The sequence below is a fragment of the Cebus imitator genome, unplaced genomic scaffold (assembly GCF_001604975.1).
Source record: "Cebus imitator isolate Cc_AM_T3 unplaced genomic scaffold, Cebus_imitator-1.0 Scaffold11, whole genome shotgun sequence".
Lineage (NCBI taxonomy): Eukaryota > Metazoa > Chordata > Mammalia > Primates > Cebidae > Cebus > Cebus imitator.
In genome coordinates this window covers 5,759,594-5,782,235 of record NW_016107326.1, presented here as the reverse complement: position 1 = coordinate 5,782,235, position 22,642 = coordinate 5,759,594, and the positions used below count along the sequence as shown (strand labels likewise).

The window sequence follows — 22,642 nt, the reverse complement described above, 5'->3', positions numbered from 1 at the left end:
TCACTTACTGAAATCAATGAGAAACCGTCCAAATCCTTGCCTTTGGTGCTGGGGCATGATCATTATGCAGGAGACATTATACTTCTGCTGGCAAAGCTTTTCCTGAGGGAAGGAGAAACAGATCGAGTATGTCAGAGCCCTGCTGAAGTGGGCAATTCCCTGCACCTGCTACTATCCTTGTAAAACTGTCCACTAAAGAAAGTCAGTGGGTTAGGTCGAGATCAAGCAGAAAAATCCTACTATATTAATCAATTAAACTAGCAACTAACAATAAACCATTGACTCTGGGCATGCCTTTCAACTACATCTTTATTCTTGAAAGTCAGTGCCATAAAATATGAATAAAGAATCCAAGGAAATATAAACCAAATAAAACAGAATACAGATAGAATAAAAGAAATGCTTTCTTTGCTCAAACAACTTCAGAGACAGAGAAAATAACATCCTAGGGAGTCACCCAGTGTAGTAAGTCAGGATTTAGCCAGCTATCTTGCTAAATATAATAATAATCTACAACTCTGCAACAGCAATCTGTCTTCTGCCTTTGGGCAAATGCCCCAGTGAAACTAAAACAGTATCTGTGTGGGTAGATGTGCACAAATATATTTCTCCTATGAATAAAAAGTCAATGTAAAAAGCTAGAAAAATAATTAATTTCTATTTCAAAACAGGAAAACAAAATGAAACAAAAAGACAACAACAAGAAACCCCAAAGCCTCCAAACAAAAGGTTAGACCAAAATATTACTGACAGTCTGAAATCAGGACGAAGACTGGGTAGCACATGGTAAGAAACAGCTCTTACAGTTAAAGAAGAATTTGCAGCTTTCATGGGAGGTGGCATCAGAGCAGCAATTTTTTATTCAGAGTACACAGAAGTTGCCAAAACCTACACAGAGATCTGGAAAAGGCTTTTGAGGTCGTGGATGCTCTGGCCAAATATAAACCACAAATAAGATTGACCACAAATGGTACCAACCACACCAAAGAATTACTTCAGAACACCCAGATCTTTAATGAACCAATTTGAAAGATCACAGGAGATGGTTGTGGAAAAAACCCTACAGGGCAGAATTGAAGATTTCTTTGTGAAAAAGATGTACTCCCAAATTTTGCACATTTGTAGCTGTCTATGGAGCCTCTGAAAAAATGAGGGGGAAGCAATGTGTGTCAGTTTTCCTAAGAAGATGAATTGTCCATCACTGAATGTGTACGTCAATGGCAAAGGTTCAAGTAATTCGTCTGTTTTGCAAAGTTAGACAAATGGGTCACTCTCTCTAAAAAGAAATGTACTCTGGGTTAAGAGAATTCCTCCTTGATGCCATTCCTTTCTTTGTCCAGAAGCATTTCCACCTTTCGGAGTTTTTAAAAATCCAATATGTAGTGATCCTTCTTCTCCCACCCCCCCAAACTTAACATGTTACTACAGCTAAATTCTAAGCTATGGATAAAATAACTGCTCCATCTTTCCTTTCTGTTAGAGCCATCTACTACGTGCTTGGAAAGTCATATGCATGTAACAATTTGTACTGAACCTTTCTAGGTCATTCCGGCCCTTCTCTGGCTAACCTTGAACTGTCATTCTAATAACCTCTACAATTTGGTTCAAGAATAGCCCCAAAGGGCCAGAGTCCTCCAGATTCCAATTGACACAAGAATACGGTTTAGTTTCATCTAGTCTTTTAACATGGTTATTTTTTAGATTAATTTTTGTTTCACTACACTGCCAAGGAATATTAGTATTCCAAAATAGTAGGAAATGACAGCAGCTGCTGCCGTGCTGTACAAGAAGCTGTGACAAAATGAGAAAAGTTGAGCTAGTTCTGAGTAAAATGTTGGGTACCCTGGGAGGGAGAGAGGCAGAAATTCAAACTTCAAGAATCACCACCAACTCTACACATGGCTGCTACTCGGCGGCCAACACAAGACTCAGGAGCAGGATGGTCAGTGCAGCACAAGCAAGGCGGGCACCGTTAAGCCTGTGTTTAAACCCACAGACACCAAAAGAAACACCATTTTCTAACAGGAAGGATGCAATCATTATTCTTATTAAGTCTCTGGAGAAAAATGATCTTGACAAACCTACATAAAAGGTAAGGTGTTTTATTTATTAATCATATAAATAGATTCCCTATTGATTGTTTTATTCAGTGTTAATTCTCTATCATCTTTTGAATTTGGAATGTGCAAATTAACTTTCTTCTTTTTCACTGTAAAGCTTTGCCAAATATGTGGATTAAAACACTGAGGCAGTTTTCCATGAATGCTGTTACTTATTTTTGCTTATGATCTTTGGGGTTGATTCTTAAATTCAGGACAGCTATAGTTTGCAAGTACCTTCATATATATTCTATCTTTTGAACCTCCATGAAAATGGCACTTTTATAAAGCATCCCATTTACACTGTGAAAGAGCAGATGCATTAAAATTCACATATCACCTAATATAAAAAGTATATCATAAAATAAATAAAATATAGAGTTTGGACCTTCTGCCTAAAAGTTTCATAATTATTGTCTCTATTTAGGTACCATCCTGGTACATTTAACTACTCCCCAGGAGCCTCAGAAAAGTTAACGTCATTACCTGGTGAACATCTCCAAACTCAGTTTTCCTTTATTGCAAAGGAGTTAATTGTTTCTCAGAAGCCATTGAGCAGAAGAATGTGAGTGAACTGCTCTGAACCAGTGAAAAGGACAAGCTATATCCCCTCAGTATGTCGATGTTTTTCCCACTCTGACAGGTAGAAATACTTAAGCTTTCTAAAGGTGAGATTGCTTTAGAACTTAAAACCATAGCAGAGAGAATAAGAGACAAAGTGTAAAATCAGTCATTTAATCAGCTTGACTGTCCAAATGCCAATGTCCTAACTCACTGAGACACTGTTGACCACACAGGGAAGGCAACAAGGAGAAAGGAGAATTTTCTCTTCAATGCTACATACATTAAACTGAAACCTTTCTGTTGACACCACTTAAAGGGAAAGCGGAAATAAGCTTAATACTGAGAAAATCAAAGATGCTAAGTGTTCCACAAGGCAGCAATTATAATGTCATCAAGATGGCACATAGTGTCGCAGTCCTCTACACACTTACTAGGCACCATGTTTTTTGTTTTCATCTTTTAAAATGAGCTCTGAACAAGAACCTGAGCTTTTCAAAAACACATGTCACTTGTTCAAATTACAGTCATGAAAAAGCCCTGTTCAAAGAATTGGGCTCTACCAAAAACATTTTGAAAAAGAAAATGAAGGTCATGCTGGCTCTTGTTTTACCTTAGAGAAGTATCCAACCAGATGACAGCCCTTTTCATCATTTTTTGTAAGGACATAAAAAAGGAATGGCTCGACATCATAATACAACGTTTTGTGGTCCAGGAAGAGCTTGGCTAACAAGCAAAGGTTTTGGCAATAAATTTTGCTCATATTCCCATCAACCTAGCAAAAAGAAACAGACAACATTATTTAACATAAAAATACTGCTCCATAGAAAATTGTTTCTTCTATATGGTATTTCAGAAAGTACATTAATTTTATTTCCAAATCCTAAACTGAGAGATTAAAACACTCTATTGAGCAAGTACAGCTTTAACCAGAAAACAGCTGTCACTGGCAAATCAGAATTCCACATTTTCTCTTAAATTAGGGTATATTTAAGATAGTTTAAATTTCTCTTTATGCTACCAAAGGAGAGCCAAACTACTAACAAAGAAGTAATTTTTACTTGTAGTTTACTCTGAGTTAAAAATGATTAGGCATGTCCTCTCTCTTTACTTGAACCAAATAAATTGGTATTAAGGAAATATAAACAGATCAAAATACTTCTCAAGTAAGTTAAACTTTACGTTGTTTCAAAAGGGCTTCACATAAAACTAAAATAAATGAACTGAATTATTCTGATTCCCCACAAGTGTGGATTAGCAAAGAGGTTTCCATTTTGGTTTTATCCCAAGCATCATTTTAAATATAATTGGAAAAGATAAAATATCTATGTTGGGAATACTTACAGAGAAAGTGATATGAATTTCAACCTACAACAAGCACCATGATTACAGTCTACTTCTCTTCAAAATAAAAGAATCAAGGTGTGATATTGATGGCTATAGACGGGAGGCTAGGTACAGATGCCAATTTCTTTGATCAAATGTAGTTACTTGTTGAAAACAGAAAACACAGCAGATTCAAGAAGAATTTCCCTAGCACTTTTCTTAAGGGAAATACATATTTGCCAACCAGAGCTCTTAAACAATGAACTTGACCATTCTCAGGTCTCCTGTGGACCATATGGGTTCTCATCTTGCACAAATTATTTTTAGATTTCATATAACTATTTCCCTTGGATGAAACCTAGGTCCCATACATAGCAACACAATCAAATATGGGCAACGGGCACAGATGATACAATTCTCCCTTTAATTAAAGGAAGTTTTCATGTATTTGAGAGCATGGCCCTTTTGGAAATGGCAGTATATTACAAAAAGGAAAGAAGGAGACACACATTATCTGTGAACCAGAAAAATAGAGAGGTGACAGTGCGGAAGAAAATTCTGATCAGCTGTGAAAGGTGTAAGAGGAATATATAAAGAGAAGACAGGAACATCATAATCTGTGATTATTCTTCATTTATTTTATAAGCTTTTTAAGGAAACTGCTGGGAGAAAAGTTGCCCAAATGTTAGTCTCCATTAACTCGGATTCTAGAATAGGGACCTTGGTACTTATCAAGTCCAGCTCATTTGTATAAGCAAATTTTACATTCATGCTTCTGATGCTTCCCCTCTCATCTCTGTATGGTCCAAAAGCGCCTGCCTGAAAGAACAGCCCATTCTTACCAGCCTAACCAGACTGATTCCTTGCCCCTGAGAATATGTTCCATGGATTTATGGGAGCTTCAATCCCAATGCTGACTCACACTGATTTATTAAATAATTACTTAAGGCCACCAATGTGTTTTGAGCTTTGAGAAACAATGTTTTGGTTGGAAGAAAAGATTTAAGGCATCAAGGAAGGAGCCAATAGGAAAGCTGAACTTCTGACATTAGCTCTGTCACCTCCACTGGCTGGGGCTGGTGGGGTAGCATAATCAACAGGAAGGTCAGGCAACGTGTATTCAGCCTTCCCTCTAGCCCACTGGTTCTTCCTGGGGATGATTCTGCCCCCCAGGGCATGTTTGGCTATGTCTGGAGACAATTTTGGTTGGTATAACTGGAGGGGCTGGTGGTGCTACTGGCATCCAATGAGTAGAGGCCAGAGATGCTGCTAAACGTCCTACACTGTATAGCACAGCGCCTTCAACAAAGAACTCTACGGCTTAAAATGTCAATAGTGCCCAGATTGAGAAACCCTATGCCTAGCATTTAGTAAGAACTAATATATCACCTAACCATCCCAGTAACAATACCCTGCTTCCTCCAAGCTTGCCAAAAGAGCCTGATAGAAAAGAGGAGGCTTTTAAGAAACATCGTAAGACACAACTGGAGTTTCCTGTGTTCTCTGATCAGTCTTGGGGAAAAACTAGAGGGCACAAGCCTGTCTGAGAAGGAGCCTGGTCCATGTGAGAAACCTACAACGTTCCCTTTATGTAATATGATGGCAAGAAACTACAGGCCAGAAATAAAGAGAACTGTAAGGCAGAATAGTAAATCTCAGCCTGAACAATTCAGAAAAAGAGAATCCAGAAGTGAAACTATATTTCAGAGAAAGAAGACATCATATCTGCTGTACAAGGCAGGCTTGTTCCGAGCACCCAGGAATGAGCATCAATGCACACCAAAATGCGTCACAGAGGAGAAAATGCAGTAGACAATAGAAGGGTACAAGTGGAGGGAAGAGCATGAAGGAGAGAAGTGAACAGCCTTGCAAACAGACAATAACATGGAACAAAGGCATGGTCTCCTCAAGGTGGAACTGACACAGCTGAACTGAATCCCTCAAACTGACAACAGATACATAATTAAACAATGCAACTATATACAGGCAAAGGCCTGCTACTAAATCAATTCTGGAAATACAAAATGTCTTCAAGAAACCCACAATGACAGACATATGGCCACAAGGGGTTCCTGTGAACAGCAGAGTTCTTCAGGGGTGGCCATCTACCCAGATGGGGGGAGAGTTCCAACATCTGCTAGGGTCTCACCAAAAGGATTATCCATCCTGCCAAGAAGTGGATGGAAACACAGGTGGTTGTGTATTGAGGAGATATGTACAGCTGCTCAATTCCCTGGAAGAGTGAGCACCTGCCAGACATTGGCTGGAGCTGCTGAACAAAGCTCATTTCTCCTGCCAAAGAAAGTGGAATTTACAAAGAGCTGAGGAGATCATAAATTCATTGGTGAATATATCTGGTGTAGACAGGGATTTGGGGGAAGACAAAAATGTTAATGTGATGAAGTAGGGATCCTTCATCAATCTAAATGGTTGCTTAATATGGTTAGATAAACATTCCAAAACATGGAGATGTTTTAAAGGAGAGTCTGAATCTCACTGTCAAAATTAAATATACTTTGCACCTTCTAAACACAAATCAGCACATAGTCAACAATTAGGAGTACCAGACTTCAAAAAGCTGAATTTTTTATTTATACTTGCTTACCTCAAATACTGAAAGGTCTTTCCTTCGGTAAATTTCATTTGCTGGAGGATGAAACCATCCGCACTTCTTTGAGTGTCTTAGCAAAATATTTTTACTTTTCATATATTTAAGACAGAATTCGCACAGGTAAAGCTTTGGTAATCTGTTAAAGTTTAAAAATCACAGAATCTATCAGACTGATTATACTGTTCAGAGGGGAAGATTAAATATTGTTCAATTTTCTCTAAGTCATAAAAAGGCCAGGTGCAGTGGCTCATGCCAGTAATCCCAGCACTTTGGGAGGCTGAGACGGGCAGATCACCGAAGTCAGGAGTTTGAGACCAGCCTGGCCAACGTGGTGAAACTCTGTCTCTTATAAAAATACAAAAATTAGCTGGCATGGTACACATGCCTGTGGTCCCAGCTATTCAGGAGGCGGAGGCAGGAGAACTGCCTGAGCCCAGGAGATGGAGGTTGTAGTGAATCGAGATCACACCACTGCACTACTCCAGCCTGGGCAACAGAGTGAGACACCGTCTCAAAAAAAAAAAAGAAGAAGAAGAAGAAAACCAATAGTAAAGAGAGAATGTAAAAACCACCTTACATTATTTTTCGATATAATCCATATCCATAATATGTGCTGCCTTTACTTTGTGAACAAATCATTTGTTTCCTTTCAAATATCCTATGTAAAGAAAGGTTTACAGATGTGGAACCAACACCCTAAAAATCAACTTAATAGGGATACTATCCTGTCAAGGGACCAAGCATATTTTTCTTAATTCAGGTTTACTATATTATTTCCAATTATATATGGTCAGTGGTAGAACTATAACAATATTTTACTTAGAAGTGAATTTATTATTTTTAGACAATCTGCATACATATGAGGCAGAGAAGTCCTTGACCTTAGTTGTTACCATTTCCACTTCTGGAATAGGTAACTTTAAAGTTATTATCATAGATCTATATATGGTCTAATGCAGTAAACGGCAGGGCTGAAAATCAAAAGACCTAATTTGTTTTCTAGCAATTCCACTGTCACTTTGAGTAAAAGACAAATACTTCTCTTCCCTGCTGACTGTTTCTCCACCTTAAAAATCAGAACACTTTTTATTTCCATACCTTAATGAACATTACTAGTATTTACTAGAAAACGTTTAGAAGCACTTTCAAGGTCTTCAGAATATAAGAATGGGGAAAAAGGTTTTCGAGAGAGACACAGATGAGACTACTTTCAAAATTTGCACTTACGTACAAATTTTATTCAAAGCTTTCAGAGGACATGGTTTATGATTATGCAAATTAAAGCTCACATTCATTTTTTAAAAAATTGTTCAAGAACACACAACCGAATGGTATAAGCTAGGAGGAGAAACCCAGATTCTTGACTCTTACTTTGTTACTTAACTTTCTGAACACGCTTCTCATTTTTTCCAGTTACAAATAAGATCTATTCTATAAGAAAATCAAGTTTATAATTACTGAAAACTTTGCAAACTAAAACACTTTTGAAGGTACTAGTAAGTACCCTGATGTACCTGATGGAAGAAATCTATTCTCAATGTACCCATTTTGGGATATATTTATTCATAGATAATCTTAAGTTTAAGACAAATGAAAACTCAGATCCCATTATTTTCTCTTCTTTTTATTTTTTGAGACAGAGTCTCACTCTGTCGCCTGAGCTAGACTGCAGTGGCGCGATCTTGGCTCACTGAAACCTCCGCCTCCTGGGTTCAAGCGATTCTCGTGTCAGCCTCCTTAGTAGATGGGATTATAGGCGTACCCCACCACACCTGGCTAATGTTTGTATTTTTAGTAGAGATGGGGTTTCACCATGTTGGCCAGGCTGCTATCAAACATCTGACCTCAGGTGATCCACCTACCTCATCCTCCCAAATTGCTGAGATTACAGGACTGAACCACTGTGCGTGGCCTTCTCTTCATTTTTAATAAGTCACAAATGGCTCTAAAAGTAAAGACTTGGGGAAGGGTCTCTAAAGACTACTCATTCCCACTGACTTTCTCCCATTTTTCCTTCTTTCGCTAAATTTCTATTAAAAACTTGAAAATAAAATGCCAGAAATCAGAGCTAAAACTAACAGGCCTAATTAAAAAATATAAAAGGCAACTAGAGAAGACAGTCTACCAAATAATTCACCATGGCAAATTTTTTTTTTTCCTTATTTGGTTTCACACAAAACCAACATTTGCCCAATTAACCAAGAAAAGAAAGCACAATCTAGAAGCTAAATGGCGAAATGTAGAATGCCTGTGTAGCTAAGGAACACAAGGAATTTACAGAGAACAAGGAATGCTATAAAAAGGTGCTGGCAAAAGCAGTAGTTTGGGAAGCAGTTAGCACTGACTATCAAAATTTATTTCCTAAATCATCCCTAATTCCTGCTTTAGAATCAATAATTTTCCTTTCTCATGTATATGACATTAAAGATATATACCTGCCAAACTTATTCCATTACCTTGCATATTCCTGTGGGTAAGGCGAGGAGTACCAGGTTTGGATTTCGTATTTACCAAACTCAATCACAGAAGGGTACCGGCCACAGTCTTCCACCCCACTCTCACACTCTATTTTCTGGCAAATAGAAAAGAAAAATAATAATATATATACATCACTTACATTTTGGTTCTTTCACCAATGACTATCGAAACTTATCAAGACCAGAACATTAATCTTAATTGTGAATTTTCGTGATCTTAAAATAACACTATCAACCCTTATAAAACAGGTTGGGCAAAAGCAATTGCCGTTTTTATAATTACTTTCAATGGCAAAAATCACAATTACTTTTGCACCAACCTAACATTACCTTTGTGTGAGATTCACAAAAAAATAAACAAATACCCTAAGAAACAATATAACAAAGGAAATAAGTATGGTATAAATATATACAAATATTGGTAGAACTGGATTTAACAATCTGTTGTAATATATTAGAAATTAGGTGACTATAAGATGATGTGGCTGTTACACAGACTTATAGTTTCCTATTCCTCCACAACGTAGTAGTCATCAGAACTGTAATTAAATAATCAATTGTGAAATCTGCAGGCTAGCATTTGCCTCCTCTTATTTCCCTTATTTCCATATAGTAAGCCACATGAGGTTAAGAACGCTGCCTGCCAGATTCACTGTGGTATCCCTAGTGTCTAGTACAGTGCCTGACGCAGAACAAGAATATTTTTTGAATGAAAAAACCAGTTTTACCATGTTGGAATGAAAAAGCCTTAGAATTAGCAGTATATTTCAGATAATGGCCTATTGTTCGTATTTATACATGAATGTCAGAAGTAGGCCCAAGACAAAGGATAATATTTAAGGACTTCAAATCTTTTTTAAAAAAGAGATGGCATCTTGCTGTGTTGCCCAGGCTGGAGTAAAGTGGCTATTCGAGGGTGCAATCCCACTACTGATTAGCACAGGAATTTTGACCTGCTCCGTTCCCAACCTGGGCTGGTTCAAGAGCTTTTAATCTTAATAACTGGGGGAAATTTGACATTTATCTTAGCCAAAGGAAAGCTGCTACAAGGCATCCTGGTAGGGGTGTACTGAGGGATGGAAATACCCAATAGCTCTAAAAAGGTAGAAACTGTCAGGAGTATTTAGCCCAATGGGCTGCTACTAAAAATAAGGCATTCAGAGCCTACAGAAAACCCCTTCCCCACAAAACAGGAAGTGGGTCTGGGTAGGAAGTCGACCTGACCACACTGGCCAGAGAAACCAAATGCAGTCACTGACACAACAAATTCACAGTTCATAACAGATTAATCTTTGAGAAGTCTGACAGCCTCATCTTTCAAAATCTGGGTGGTAATAAGCAGAATTAAAGTGGAATCACTTAAATTACCGGACACTGAAAATCAAACTGACTACAACTGATCATGAAACACAATATTGTTTTCATCAATGCAAAAGAGCTAAAAATATGAGACATTTTTCATATGGCTGGCCATCTGTGTTGGAAGAAGCATCAGTAAATTTAACAACGATGTTCTTCTTTTTGTTAATGATTTTAAATTGTTATTTTCTAAATTTAGGCAAAACTCATTGGAAATCTATTCCTTCACACCTAGAAATGTTTTCCAAAATCTGCCTCAACCAGTGCTACTCTATTTTATTTTGCAAGACCAGCTGAGCCCCTACCTACTTCTAAGAGTGGAGACAATTCTACAAAGTCTTTGCTTTTGAATATACCGTCGCTAAAAATGGGCAAGGTAACACTTAAAGAATCACAAAGGATGTTGAAAGGGATTCTCTATAAAATCAACACAGTAATTCCATATTAATAGTTAGAAGCCACATTTTATACTTGCTACTATGATGTGGGATCCTTGCCTTACCTCCCAAGAAAGTTCCTGGGCCTGCTTAAAAACATCCAAATCCTCTTCAGTAACGACATCCTTGTTTCCAATCACATTTACATCTGCACTTTCTTGTTTGATGTTTATTTTTATTTCAGTATCTGTCATTTAAAACCAGCAGAAAGTGTATTCACTAACTTCAATCATGAGTAACCACCATATATTACCAAAATGGCACCAAATTAGCATAGCGGGCAAATATAGGGATTTTTTTGAAGCTTTATAAGCTTTTACATCTAAGCACTGCTCATAGATCCAGCAGTATCCTTTCCCTGCTATACTCAAATTTTTATTTGAATTTATCACTTTTATCACTGTCATCTTTTTACAGTTTTAATAAATATATGAGGGAAAGTAAGTGCCATACACAGCGAAATCATATTTTTCAACCAAGATTAGAAGTTTTATCAATGTCTAGTTATACCATTCCCATTATCAGTTTTGAGATAATAAATTCTACTACTTTGTCCAAACGACACATTTTTGGTTTTTTGTTTGATCAAGGGTAGCAAATGTAATGGGCCAATTTGTTCAATGATATTATGAAATCCGTTTTCTCCCTAAGGTGGATACACACACAGACACACTCACATCCAAAAGCACACGTCACAGAGTCACAGATCAGGCTTTGCTGAGACGGAAGCAGGATGAACTTTGTCATGAGAAAGCAATGGAGCAGAGGGAAGTGAAGAGCTGAAACACCCCCTGTTGGTAGCACTGACAGTACACGACCAAACAGCGCTGTGGCTGCAGAGGCGACATGGGGAAGGGCATGGCAGAAGCATGGCAGTGGCTACTCATGCGGGACTACAAAGCCATAAGCAACGCTATGGAGGCATCTGGGGGGTCCTAGTGTCACTACGAATGGAAATAAATAATAAAAGGTGGGAGAGTATTAGTTGGAAAAACAACATTTTGGAGGTTTAGTCAGCATTAGAAAAAGGTCAAAGTTTCACTGCTTCTGTATGAAAGTGAAGTGAGAACAAGAGAAATAGCTAAGACCTATGTGACAAATAGGAATTGATTGGTTGATTTTTTTCGGGGTTGGGGAGAAAGGGACGGGACGCAGGTTTGGTTGGAGCTTTGACCTTTTGCTTACCATCATCCTGATCAGGTTTAATCCTTCCGTCTGTCAAGCTCCCCTTCCCTGGTGAGGGGGTCCCCATCTGAGGGGTCACTTTATATTTTAATCTGCCTAGCATCCTGTGCTTTTTAAGGAAAGTTGTTCGCTTGAAGTGAGCAATTGCTTTAAAAATACGTCCTCTAGCCATCCCCCAGCTAGAGGAGGAGGAGTGAGAAATAAACCGACTTCTAATATCTCTTTTGCCAAAGAAGTGGGCTTTAGATTTTGCTGTGGAAGATAATTCAGTTTTACGACGCATACGTTTGGGTGGTGCATAACTTGGGTGTCCCTTTTTGCGAGACTGTCCCTGAGTGGTATAGATATGAGAAAGCCCATCAAAGAGTGCCTTCAGCTGGCTGTTAGTGGTAAGGCTGCTCAGGGAGGGCACACTGCACTGGCTGGAAGAACTCTGGGGAGAGGGAGAAGTGGCCGTGCTGGACTTTTGTGAACTGGGGCTCTGACCAGAGATGGGGGTTGGGGGTGGAAGTGAAGAAGGTGGAGGTTTTAGCTTTTGTGTGGTACCTGTAGCCAACACATGAGAAGTGCATGACTGTTTCTGAGAGACCTTTTTCCTTGGACGATAGTGCTTTGAAAAGTCTATTATTTCACCTCGTGATCTGCGACCATCAGGTGATGGTGTAAAAAACTTAGTAAGGCCATCAATGAGCCCTTTGGTTTTCTTGTTAACTTTAAGTGTAGAGGCAGAAATGTAGGTGGAGGTGGTGGTGAGTTTGGTGGTGGCACCAGGCCGAGTGGGGTCTGTAACAGCCAATCTGCTGCTTGAGTCCTTCCCAGATGCAGCATGACCAGATGAAGGTGTGGTACAGACTTTAGTCTTTTGACCCCTACCAGGTGACCCCCTTCCTGTGAATGCATTCATGGATCCTTCATCACTGGTTACAGACCTAGGCAGAAATTTAGAGAATAGTATCAGCATTTGATAAATAGAATTATAAAGGTATCTAAAAACAAATTTATTGCAATTAGATGCATTCAATGGGCTTAAACTTAAGAACTGTATTTTTTGTGTGTGCCACCACCTAGATGTTTCTCTGTTGGAAAGGCAGCAGCAACTGCATTTGCATGTCATGGTTCTTCCAGGGCCCATCCAACAGGTACTAGAAGAATCCATGTAGACCCGAGGGCAATATAAGCAAGAAAAATGTTGAAGAGACTAAAAGAACACCCAAAGCTTTCATTATAATTAAATAAAAACAAGCTATCCTTTGGTGTTGTCACAAGTAGTTATGATTTCCTGAAATGTCTTTTTTTAAAAGTATTAGGAGGAAATAAGTCATATGTGTTATCCAGAAGCAAAAGAAGAAGCTTATCTCATCTCTAGTTAAAAGTAATTTTTAATTCAATTTATAAACTTATATAAATAGAGTTTGGATATGGCCATAAATCTGTAGGTTTTTTTAAGAAAACATAAAAAGACACCTTCTTCCTCTCAGCAGTTTGTGCTTAGGATGGTAAGATAACCAATAATACTCTCTTAGGAGAGAAGACAATTAACTACAGCATAAAATATTGCTGAAAAAAGGACAACAATAGCAAAAAACTGAAGAAATGATTAAAGAAAAGCTACAGCAGGTCAGACATGACATGGAGAGTCTGGTGAAGAAGCGGCACATTTACCATGGTCATTATCAGACACTTGGCATCAGAATCTTTATACCTTGGTTCTGCCCATCCTGTTGTGTAGTCAACAGAAACTAGAGGTCACTCACTAACATAGCTGCTGACATGTACCACAGCCGACTGCCTTCGCCTCAGGCTAGGGTTTGCGAAGCTACCCATTTTGTAGCAGAATTTTATGTACTAGAGAAACATTTGCAGATGAATTATGACAGTACTGGGGCCCAAGAATGTGCATTCAAATGATCAATTCAGCTGAAGGCGAATAATGAAGAAATGAAAGCTTTAAAAAGATACAATACTGAATTATAGAAATATCTTAAGTAATTACAAATAGAAGAGCACATTTTAGTGGTCATCTTGTATACAAAGATTTAATGACCGAATTTCAGCTGTTGGCTGAAGGGGAGGTAGGTGCAGCTAGCAGGCTCATCTGAGGTTGCTCTATTGCCAGGGACTCTGCCTGGCACCACCAATTCAGTCAAGTCAGGTGAACACTGGAGATGTCCAGTGTCACTAGAGACACAGCAGAGTTACCAACAAAGAACTCATCCACGCTAAAACGTTTCACATCGGAACGCTGCATTTGGACTGTATCTGGAATCGATTGCCCAGAAAGGATAATATGCTTTTAAAGCATGTAAAAAGGAAAACTCCCTAGACTGTCTTAAAAATTCCTAAGCTCAAAGGACAATTTTGGACAAACAAAAAGTTAGGATTGGTGCCAGATGCAGTTTTCAGCTGTGTCCTTTGTTTAGAAAGTTTATATCCTAATTTGGTGTTTTTAATTGGGCCCTTAGGATATGGTCCCATGTTGAGAACAATGCTTACACAGGATGAATGCAATAAAAATGTATAATTTCTACTTCAAATGATACTACTATGAAAGATTTATTCATATATATGTTTCATGTTTGCCTCTAGAAATTTTTTCAAAATCTATTGAAAACGTCTACTGGTTGAAGGGTTTTTGCAAAGCTTCATAGAAATCTCTAGAAAGGAGCCTGCATTTCCTACTTCTTCTTAGGAGATAAAGGTGCAGGAAGATACTATTTTTCTGAGAGCAGGTAAGATAGTGAGAACTGCTTCAGAAAAAATTAGAGGAAAAGGAGTAAGCAAGGGAGTGAGATTCTTGGTGTCTGTTCAAGGCGTGTGCACAGCATTTCTGCATCAAAATGACCCTCTCACTAAGCCTGAAAAGATGGTGGTAGTCTGTTGGTAGAACTGCTACAGACACACAAGTCTACTAATTCCATTTGTAAATACCTTCATGCTGATAGATCTATACTCTACACAGGTTAAAATAAATTCATTTAACCTGTTTTCTCTACTTTTCCAACTAACTCCTGCTAAATGCTCTACTGGGCTTTAATGGCAATTATACAGCAACAAGATAGTGGAAAACGGGGTTATCATAGCAGATTTCCAGGCCACTGTGAATATATTCTTTTATGTATATGTCTGCACACATGCAGTTGTCAAATGGTCCTGTCTAACTCTTCAGAGGCAAATGGTCAACTGCAGGATTTTCAGAAGCTCCTATTTCATAAAAGAGATCTTTAAAAGTGGTAATGCTACATTGCTATCAGAAGAGAGAGGTATTTTCCTAAAATGTTATTTGGAGTAACAAAAGAGATTTGCTAGAGACACGGACAAATCCCTCTCGTTTTAAAATTCCTATGAAAACATTTATATAATTAAGCTCTTCTAATGCTCAGCCAGTAATAAAGTAGGCTGAACGACTGTTTCCAATTCTGACATTCTGCTTCCATCCTGCTGCTTGAAAAATGTCACTTAGTATCACAGCTACTGCCAACAGAAGACCCCAAAATGCCAATGGTAATTAAAAATGTTATTTTCAAAAAATTTCCACAGCTTATGCAAAAAGGAGAAATACTTTTCAACCCTTGAGTTTGAAAAACTGATGCCAAAAAAACCCTAAAGGAATCTAAGAGAATAGCAATCACCTATATTTTAAAGCAAAACATAACAGATTTCTTTTGATAAGATCTCAACCTACAACAATCGTTGCTTTAATTTATTTTTCGGTCGTCCAATGGGTTTTGCATATCGTCGTTTTATTTGTGCAGCCTTCTCATGAAGTAGTTTTCTTCCCTTTTTCTTTGGTCTGCAGACTTGGCAAATCCACATCCCTGAATTAATATATATATGAGAAAAACATTTTAATGTTTCATTTTAAGAGAAGATATTAAATATAAATTGCAGCTGTAATAAGCTGCTCAAGGGTGCCTGTATGCAGAACTTTACACCAAAAAGTGGGTCATTCCCTTTTGTGATTTTCCTCAGGAAGCCATCACTAAAGGTCAATTTCACCAGAGTGAAGGTGGTGAGGGCAGAGGTGGCCCCTCTCTCAGAACCCTTCCAGAAAATTATTTTCAACACGTCACTAAGCCTCCCATCAACACATAAACCCACACATGAAAACTCGCCCCTGTGAGATATTATATCTTATGACTTGAGGGAGACATTTTCAAATCAGTCCATTTTTGGAATTTCTAGAAGGAAAAAAAAATTGTCATCTTTTTCTGGAAATTTCCAACACTAAAAAAAATTATCAGTATAAAATTTTAAAATTTAAACAAAAGTATTGAGTACTGCAGAACTACAATGATTAAAACTATACATCTAGCATAGGGAAATAAGTCAATGATAAGAATGGAAAGACCAGAACAACCAAAGCCTACAGGAAAGTTCAGCATATCAAAAGGTCATATTTCAAGTCAGTGGGGAAAGGATGAAATGATTGGTGAAAGGATGAAATAAGTGGTGATAGAACAAATAGCCATCTATCTGGGAGAGGAATTATTTCCTACCCTTTACAAAAATAAATTCTAGACAGATGAATATTATAATATGAAAAAATAAAATGTTACAAGTACCAGGAAAGATACATGGATATTTATATAATCTAAGCATGACTGACATTTAAAACTGAAGCCATAAATAAAAAGATTCATGAATTTGACTACAAAAAAAAAAGAAAAAAAAGAAGAAGAGCTTCTGCAAATCAGGAAGAAAAAGGTAAAAATCCCAAGAGAAAAATGATTAATGGATAAAAAGAGGTACTTTGGAAAAGATGATATACAAACAGCCAAGAATTAAACACAAGAAATGTTCAATCTGACCACTTTAAAAAAATTATCAGGCATCTTTCTATTATCAAATTGGTAAAATTTTAAAATAATGATGGATTTCATCAAATCTAAGATACCATGGACAGTCTGCAAACTGATACAGCCTTTCATGTATCTAGCCTTTGATCCAACAGTTCCTCCCCTAGGAATTTATTTGAAGGAAATAATTGTGGTTGGGAAAAATTGGAAACATTTGTAATATCTACCCTAAGGGATGGGTTAAATAAATTATAGTTCATTTATACAGGGGGTTGGAAAATCAAATACCTCCAGGAAGGGCCTAGATTGTATAATATATGTGACTGAAGCAAAATGGAACATAAGACTGAGCAGGAAGTAGTGAGATTGTGGCAAACCGGAGCATGCATGCACCACCCAGAGGACTCAGATTCAAACTTTAAAAAATGTCATGCCAACAAAGCATTATCCGTGGCCCACAGTTGCCAGGTTTGTAATCCCTGCTCTATACTATGGAGTTCTACACACTTATTAAAAACTACGTTTAGGAGAATATTTAATGATGTAGGGGTGCTTTCAATCTATTAAGAGGGAGGAAAAAAGTATATTACAAAAACATGTACAGACTGTTCCATTTCTCTTCAAAGGGTATGTGAAGGCAGAGAAGGAATTTCCAATTCATTTTTATTTTTATTCCTTTTTTTGTCTATCTGTATTTTCTAAATCTTCCACAATGTAAATTGTGGATTTTATAATAAAAAGGCAGTTATTTAAAAATGCTTAATATATTGCAAAATGAGGGGGGAAAGGCTGAGCTCAGGTGACTTACACAATAAACAGAAGAAAATCCACATTCCATTAGACACAATCAGCTATAAGACCATTCAGATGCTTGTGTTCAAAATATCAACGAATGGCCAAGAAAATAGTGATAGCTTCCTGTCGCAGGACTTTGGAGTCACTATCATCATCAAAAATATAAAATTTCTTAACCTCTAAACACTGTGCTGAATAATATGGAGAGTGCTCTAAATTTTTGACCTATATTATCTAATCTTGTTTTAATAGGGAAATGGTTTGGAGAGAGAGATGGTCTTTTTCATCCCTGGGTCTGAATTAGGACCTTTATAATATCATATATATGTGTTTTTTTCCCATACTTTTATACTCCTCTATTCACAACCTGTGCTAAACTCACAAGTATAGGGAAGATGGGAGGGATTAAAAAGAAATGCTTAAAGAACCTGTATACCTCTGAGCTGTCAGACATCAGGACAAAGCTAACCAACATAATAAAATATATTTTTAAAACAGTTTAAAAGTTCACCTTTTGGCATTCTGGAAAGTGGTGGGTCACAGCACTCCATATGGAATCCTCTATCACAGGAATCACAAAAAAGCATATTATCCTGTAATATAACATATTAGAGACTAATTGAGACCGAAACCAACTGTAAAAGGCCAGAAATTCTTCTGTTACTGGATTAACATTAATACAATATAATAAAGGTGCACCAAGATCCCGGTTGCAGTTTGACATCATATGATTTAAAACTTTAGAAAGAAAGTAGCCACACTCTATAAAAACGAAAACACCTTAGCACTGGAAATGAGCGAGTTACCTGGAGGCGGTTACAGGAGCCATACTTACTGCATTTCTGCCTTGGACTCTACAGGCACTGCATGTCTTGCATTCGATGCACTGCCACCTTAAGGCCTTTACATTTGTTGTTAATTCAGGACAAAATTTCAAACAGGATGGGTGTCCTATGAGAATAAAAAGCAAAGTGCTTGATGGGAATGATGCCTTTGACTTTTTTAAACTCCCATTCCCTAATACTTAATAGATAGCTGATGAGGCTAGCCAATGAACCTTAGGAACTTGAAAATGCCAACAGATCAGAGAATCTGAATTACAGATTTTCCTTTCTGCCTTTTCCCCTTGCCTTCTCTCCCTGTATGTAACAAAATGACTGTACAAATGTTTTCCCTAAGAGAACTTTGGGAATTTATACCAATTCCAATCTCAGGCCTTTGAGAACTTGAAGACAACACAGGCTCAGGCGTTCTCACTCCTGCACCCCCGTTCAATCTCCTGTACTTGCCATCTTCATCAACCACCATCTGCCCAGGGGGTCCTGGTTTGCCACACACTTAGGGGAGTTGCCAAAGTTCAAACAATTCCTGCTCTCTGAGTGTGAGGAAATCATAACACTTAAAACAACAGATAACTAAATAAAAAACTGGGGCTGCTTAACTACTGACGCCCTCCCCTACCCAAATCCCATAGTACAGAGAGAACACCCCATTGCTGGGATAAAAAGAGAATATTACATTGCCATCTTGCCCTGGGTCACTGAGTTTACATTCTAGAAGCAGGAGCAGAAAGAGTGAATTTAAGAGAGTTAAGAAGCTGAGATCCAGGTTAAACAAGACACACCAACAAGTGAGGCCTCAGCAGGTTTCCCCATTTTCCCAAGCACTGAGTTTTCCACACTGTCTGGGGCACACCTTTCGCCTAGCAGTGCTCCACATACCATGTCCTATTGCTCACTTCACAGGAGAAAAACTAGAGACCCTGAGGGGCAATGCCATTCAAAGGAGCCAGCCAGGAGCCAGTGAGTAAAAGATTCCTCCAAGAGGTGTGGGAAGTGTGAACCCAAATTCTTTGGAAGGCTGTACAGTTTAAAATCTAATGGTCTTTTATCGCATAAACCTGAAGAGATCTCCAAACTCGATTTTTTTTTTTTTTTTTAAATCTGGTCTTTAAATAGTAAGAACATTAGTAAATCCCATGTGAAAGAACTTACAACCAAGCTGCAAAGGAAACCTGAGGGGTAATAAAAAAAAAAAAGCAGATTCTGCAATTTCAAAACTGTTTTATAATTTCCTGACTTTGGCAGGCCCATTGTTTAAATATGTATTTTGGATTGCTGCCAAAAAGGTCCTCCTCCCTAAAGCTTAACAGGTGCTTCATAAAATTCCACCCACCAGGAGATTTGGCTTTTTGAAGTAAAAACATTCAAAATCAATCACCAATACTGTTAATAAAAGCACACTATTCCTGAGTTAAAAAAAAAAAAATCTAAACATCTGTATTTAAGATGTTGAGAAAATAAAATATTGTCACAGGATTATGACCTCAGGCAGGAGACACCCAGGCAGATGCATTTAACCTGTGACACTGTTCTTTTATGAGGCTTCTCTCATTCAAATGAATGCAAGGAAAAAGTCTGAATAGATAAAAATGGTATCAATCTCCTCTTTCTGCTCAGGAACAGCAAACAAAGAGAGCCTGCTTGTGGACTTTTAAGAAGTGTACTGAAGCGGGGAGGGGAGAGATCTACTTTGATCAGAGCCCTCACCTCCGTCTCCTTATATAGTGAAGGGGGTAAAAACTTAACTTTTAAAGAACAGCAATTTAAATTCCACCCTTAAAATGGGTCCCATCAGCTTAAAAGTATACCATTTACTTCCCACCCCCTTTTTATTACTTCCTGTAAGGCATACATCATGGGCACATATGACCTCAATTTCACGCACTGAATTTTTCTCTACATTCAAATCTGCTTTTGTACTTGGTGGCTTAATATTCAGTAACTAAGGTAATTCACATTATATTACAGCCTACTATTTATTCTCACAGGTATCTTATAAAAGACAGACTTTTAAATAATTATACAGTTTGAAAATTAGTGGATTTCAGCCATTTTCAATCAGGGTCAAGGAATATTCTTTCCCTTAATGCTTTAAGCAATATTTTATCTCAACTACACTATTTAAGCTAGGTATCAATCTTATCTTTATTTAGCCCAAGAGAATTGGCCATAGAGTCCTTCCAGTTCTAAATTTCTATGATTATGTAAAGGATGCTTAGAGATGAAGAAATATTTCCATTTTATTTTTTCAGGGCCAACTTTAAAATCACACAAAAGACTGTAAGGTGTCTTGATATACTACTACAGTATCTACAGTAATTAGATAGAGGAAAACAATGCTACTGTCAAGTAATTCCTTACCTCTGGTTTAGCCATTCCATAAACTCAACAATTTCCTCTAAGATTTTTACTTACTTATTTTTGAGACAGGGTCTGTCGCCCAGGCTGGAGTGCAGTGGCACGATCACGGCTCACTGCAACCTTTGCCTCTCAGACTCAAGCAATTCTCCACTTCAGCCTCTCGAGTATCTGAGACTGACTACAGGCATGTACCACTAAACCTGGCTAATTGTTTTGTATTTCTTGTAGAGATGGGGTTTTGCCATGTTGGCCAAGCTGGTCTTGAACTCCTGGACTCAAGCAATCCACCCGCCTCAGCCTCCCAAAGTTCTGGCACTACTGACACCGCCACCATGTCCAACTAATTTCCTCTAAAATTCTTGTTCTCTGTTGATGCATTTCATGGTACTTTGTCTTTCTGGAGTTTGTTTTACTACTGTATTTTGCAATTTATCAGATTTGAGAGCCATAATGTATATTCATTCACTCATTCAATTTTACACAAATACATATCAAGTACTAGTAGCTTACAATAGTTTTATCTAGCAAAACCAAAGGAATACTATTTAAAACTAAACAAGTATCAATGGAACTACCAATTAGTAGAAAAGCTTTTTGTAAAAAGTACTGAGGAAGAAAAAAACACAAGCTCTGTAGTAAGCAGAATAACAGCCTCCTAGCCGTCTGTGCTGTAATTCCCATAACCTGTATACATACTACTTGTTGTGGCAAAAGGAACTCTGCAGATGTGACTAAGGGCACAGATCTAGAGACGGGGAGTTTATCCTGGATTATCGGAGAGGGCATGACTGATCTAATCACATTAGTCCTTAAAAGCTGATAACCTTTTTTGGACTTGGGTTAGAGAAATGAGATGGGAAGACGAGGAGGAGAAGATCACAGGCTTTTAAGATGGTGAGGGGGCTGCAAGCCAGGGAATGTGGGTGGCCTCTGGAAGCTGGCTATGATCTTCACCTGAGAACAAAAAAATGGGATCTTGGGCCTATCAATACAAGGAACTGAATTCTGTCAATAACCCAGATGGGCAAGGACATGGACCCTCTCTTAAAGTCTCTAGTCAAAGCTAGCCCTGCTGACACCCTGATTTTAATCTGGTGAGACCCCTGATGTAACTCTGACCTACAACTATAAGATTAAAAATGTGTTGTTTCTAAGCCACTAAGTCTGTGGTAATTTATTCTAACAGCAATGGAAAATGAATAAAGACTCAGACACTAAGCCCCTCAGACTGGCTATCTGACCATCCAACTGTCCATCTCTCCTTCCTTCAGCTAATATTTATTGAGCAGTGAATACAGTGAGGTAAAGGACAGACATGGTTCCCACCCTTTCAGATCACATAGCCCAGCAGGAAAGACAAACATTAAACAAGAATTAGCATTAATGCCTTACGATGGGGTAGTTTAGGGATATGGGAGATTACAGCAGGAGGTTAGAGAAAGGCCTCCCTACACAAGAGACCCAAAAGATGAGTGTGATTGGATAGGACCAGATGAGAGGCAGAACAGGGAAGATGACATGAGCAGAGGGAGAGACGAACTGGGTACATCCAAGGAGACAGAAGTTGTTCAGTGTAACTAATGTGCAGAATATGAACAGAATAGTGATGTAAGGTAGGGTTAAACCAGAGCCTAATCCAGAAGAATTGTTTGGGGCTGTATTAAAGAATATAGAGCCGGGCGCGGTGGCTCAAGCCTGTAATCCCAGCACTTTGGGAGGCCGAGGCGGGTGGATCACAAGGTCAAGAGATCGAGACCATCCTGGTCAACATGGTGAAACCCTGTCTCTACTAA

At 38.1% G+C, this 22,642-nt stretch overlaps 1 protein-coding gene across 12 annotated transcripts in view; it reads right to left on the bottom strand.

The window, feature by feature from the left end:
* KAT6B (lysine acetyltransferase 6B) overlaps positions 1–22,642 on the bottom strand; it is a 208,660-nt gene that overhangs the window by 39,656 nt on the left and 146,362 nt on the right. For 6 of the 12 annotated variants that reach the window (XM_017549712.2, XM_017549730.2, XM_017549702.2 and 3 more), the window contains 9 exons: positions 18,482–18,597; positions 18,158–18,239; positions 15,738–15,870; positions 12,056–12,984; positions 10,936–11,057; positions 9,054–9,169; positions 6,592–6,733; positions 3,274–3,435; positions 9–102 (listed from right to left, as the gene is read on the bottom strand). In XM_017549712.2, the coding sequence (XP_017405201.1) occupies positions 9–102; positions 3,274–3,435; positions 6,592–6,733; positions 9,054–9,169; positions 10,936–11,057; positions 12,056–12,984; positions 15,738–15,870; positions 18,158–18,239; positions 18,482–18,597 (1,896 nt within the window). The remainder of the gene's footprint in view (positions 1–8; positions 103–3,273; positions 3,436–6,591; positions 6,734–9,053; positions 9,170–10,935; positions 11,058–12,055; positions 12,985–15,737; positions 15,871–18,157; positions 18,240–18,481; positions 18,598–22,642) is intronic. The other 6 variants (XM_037727197.1, XM_037727198.1, XM_017549761.2 and 3 more) reach the window with 2 other exon arrangements.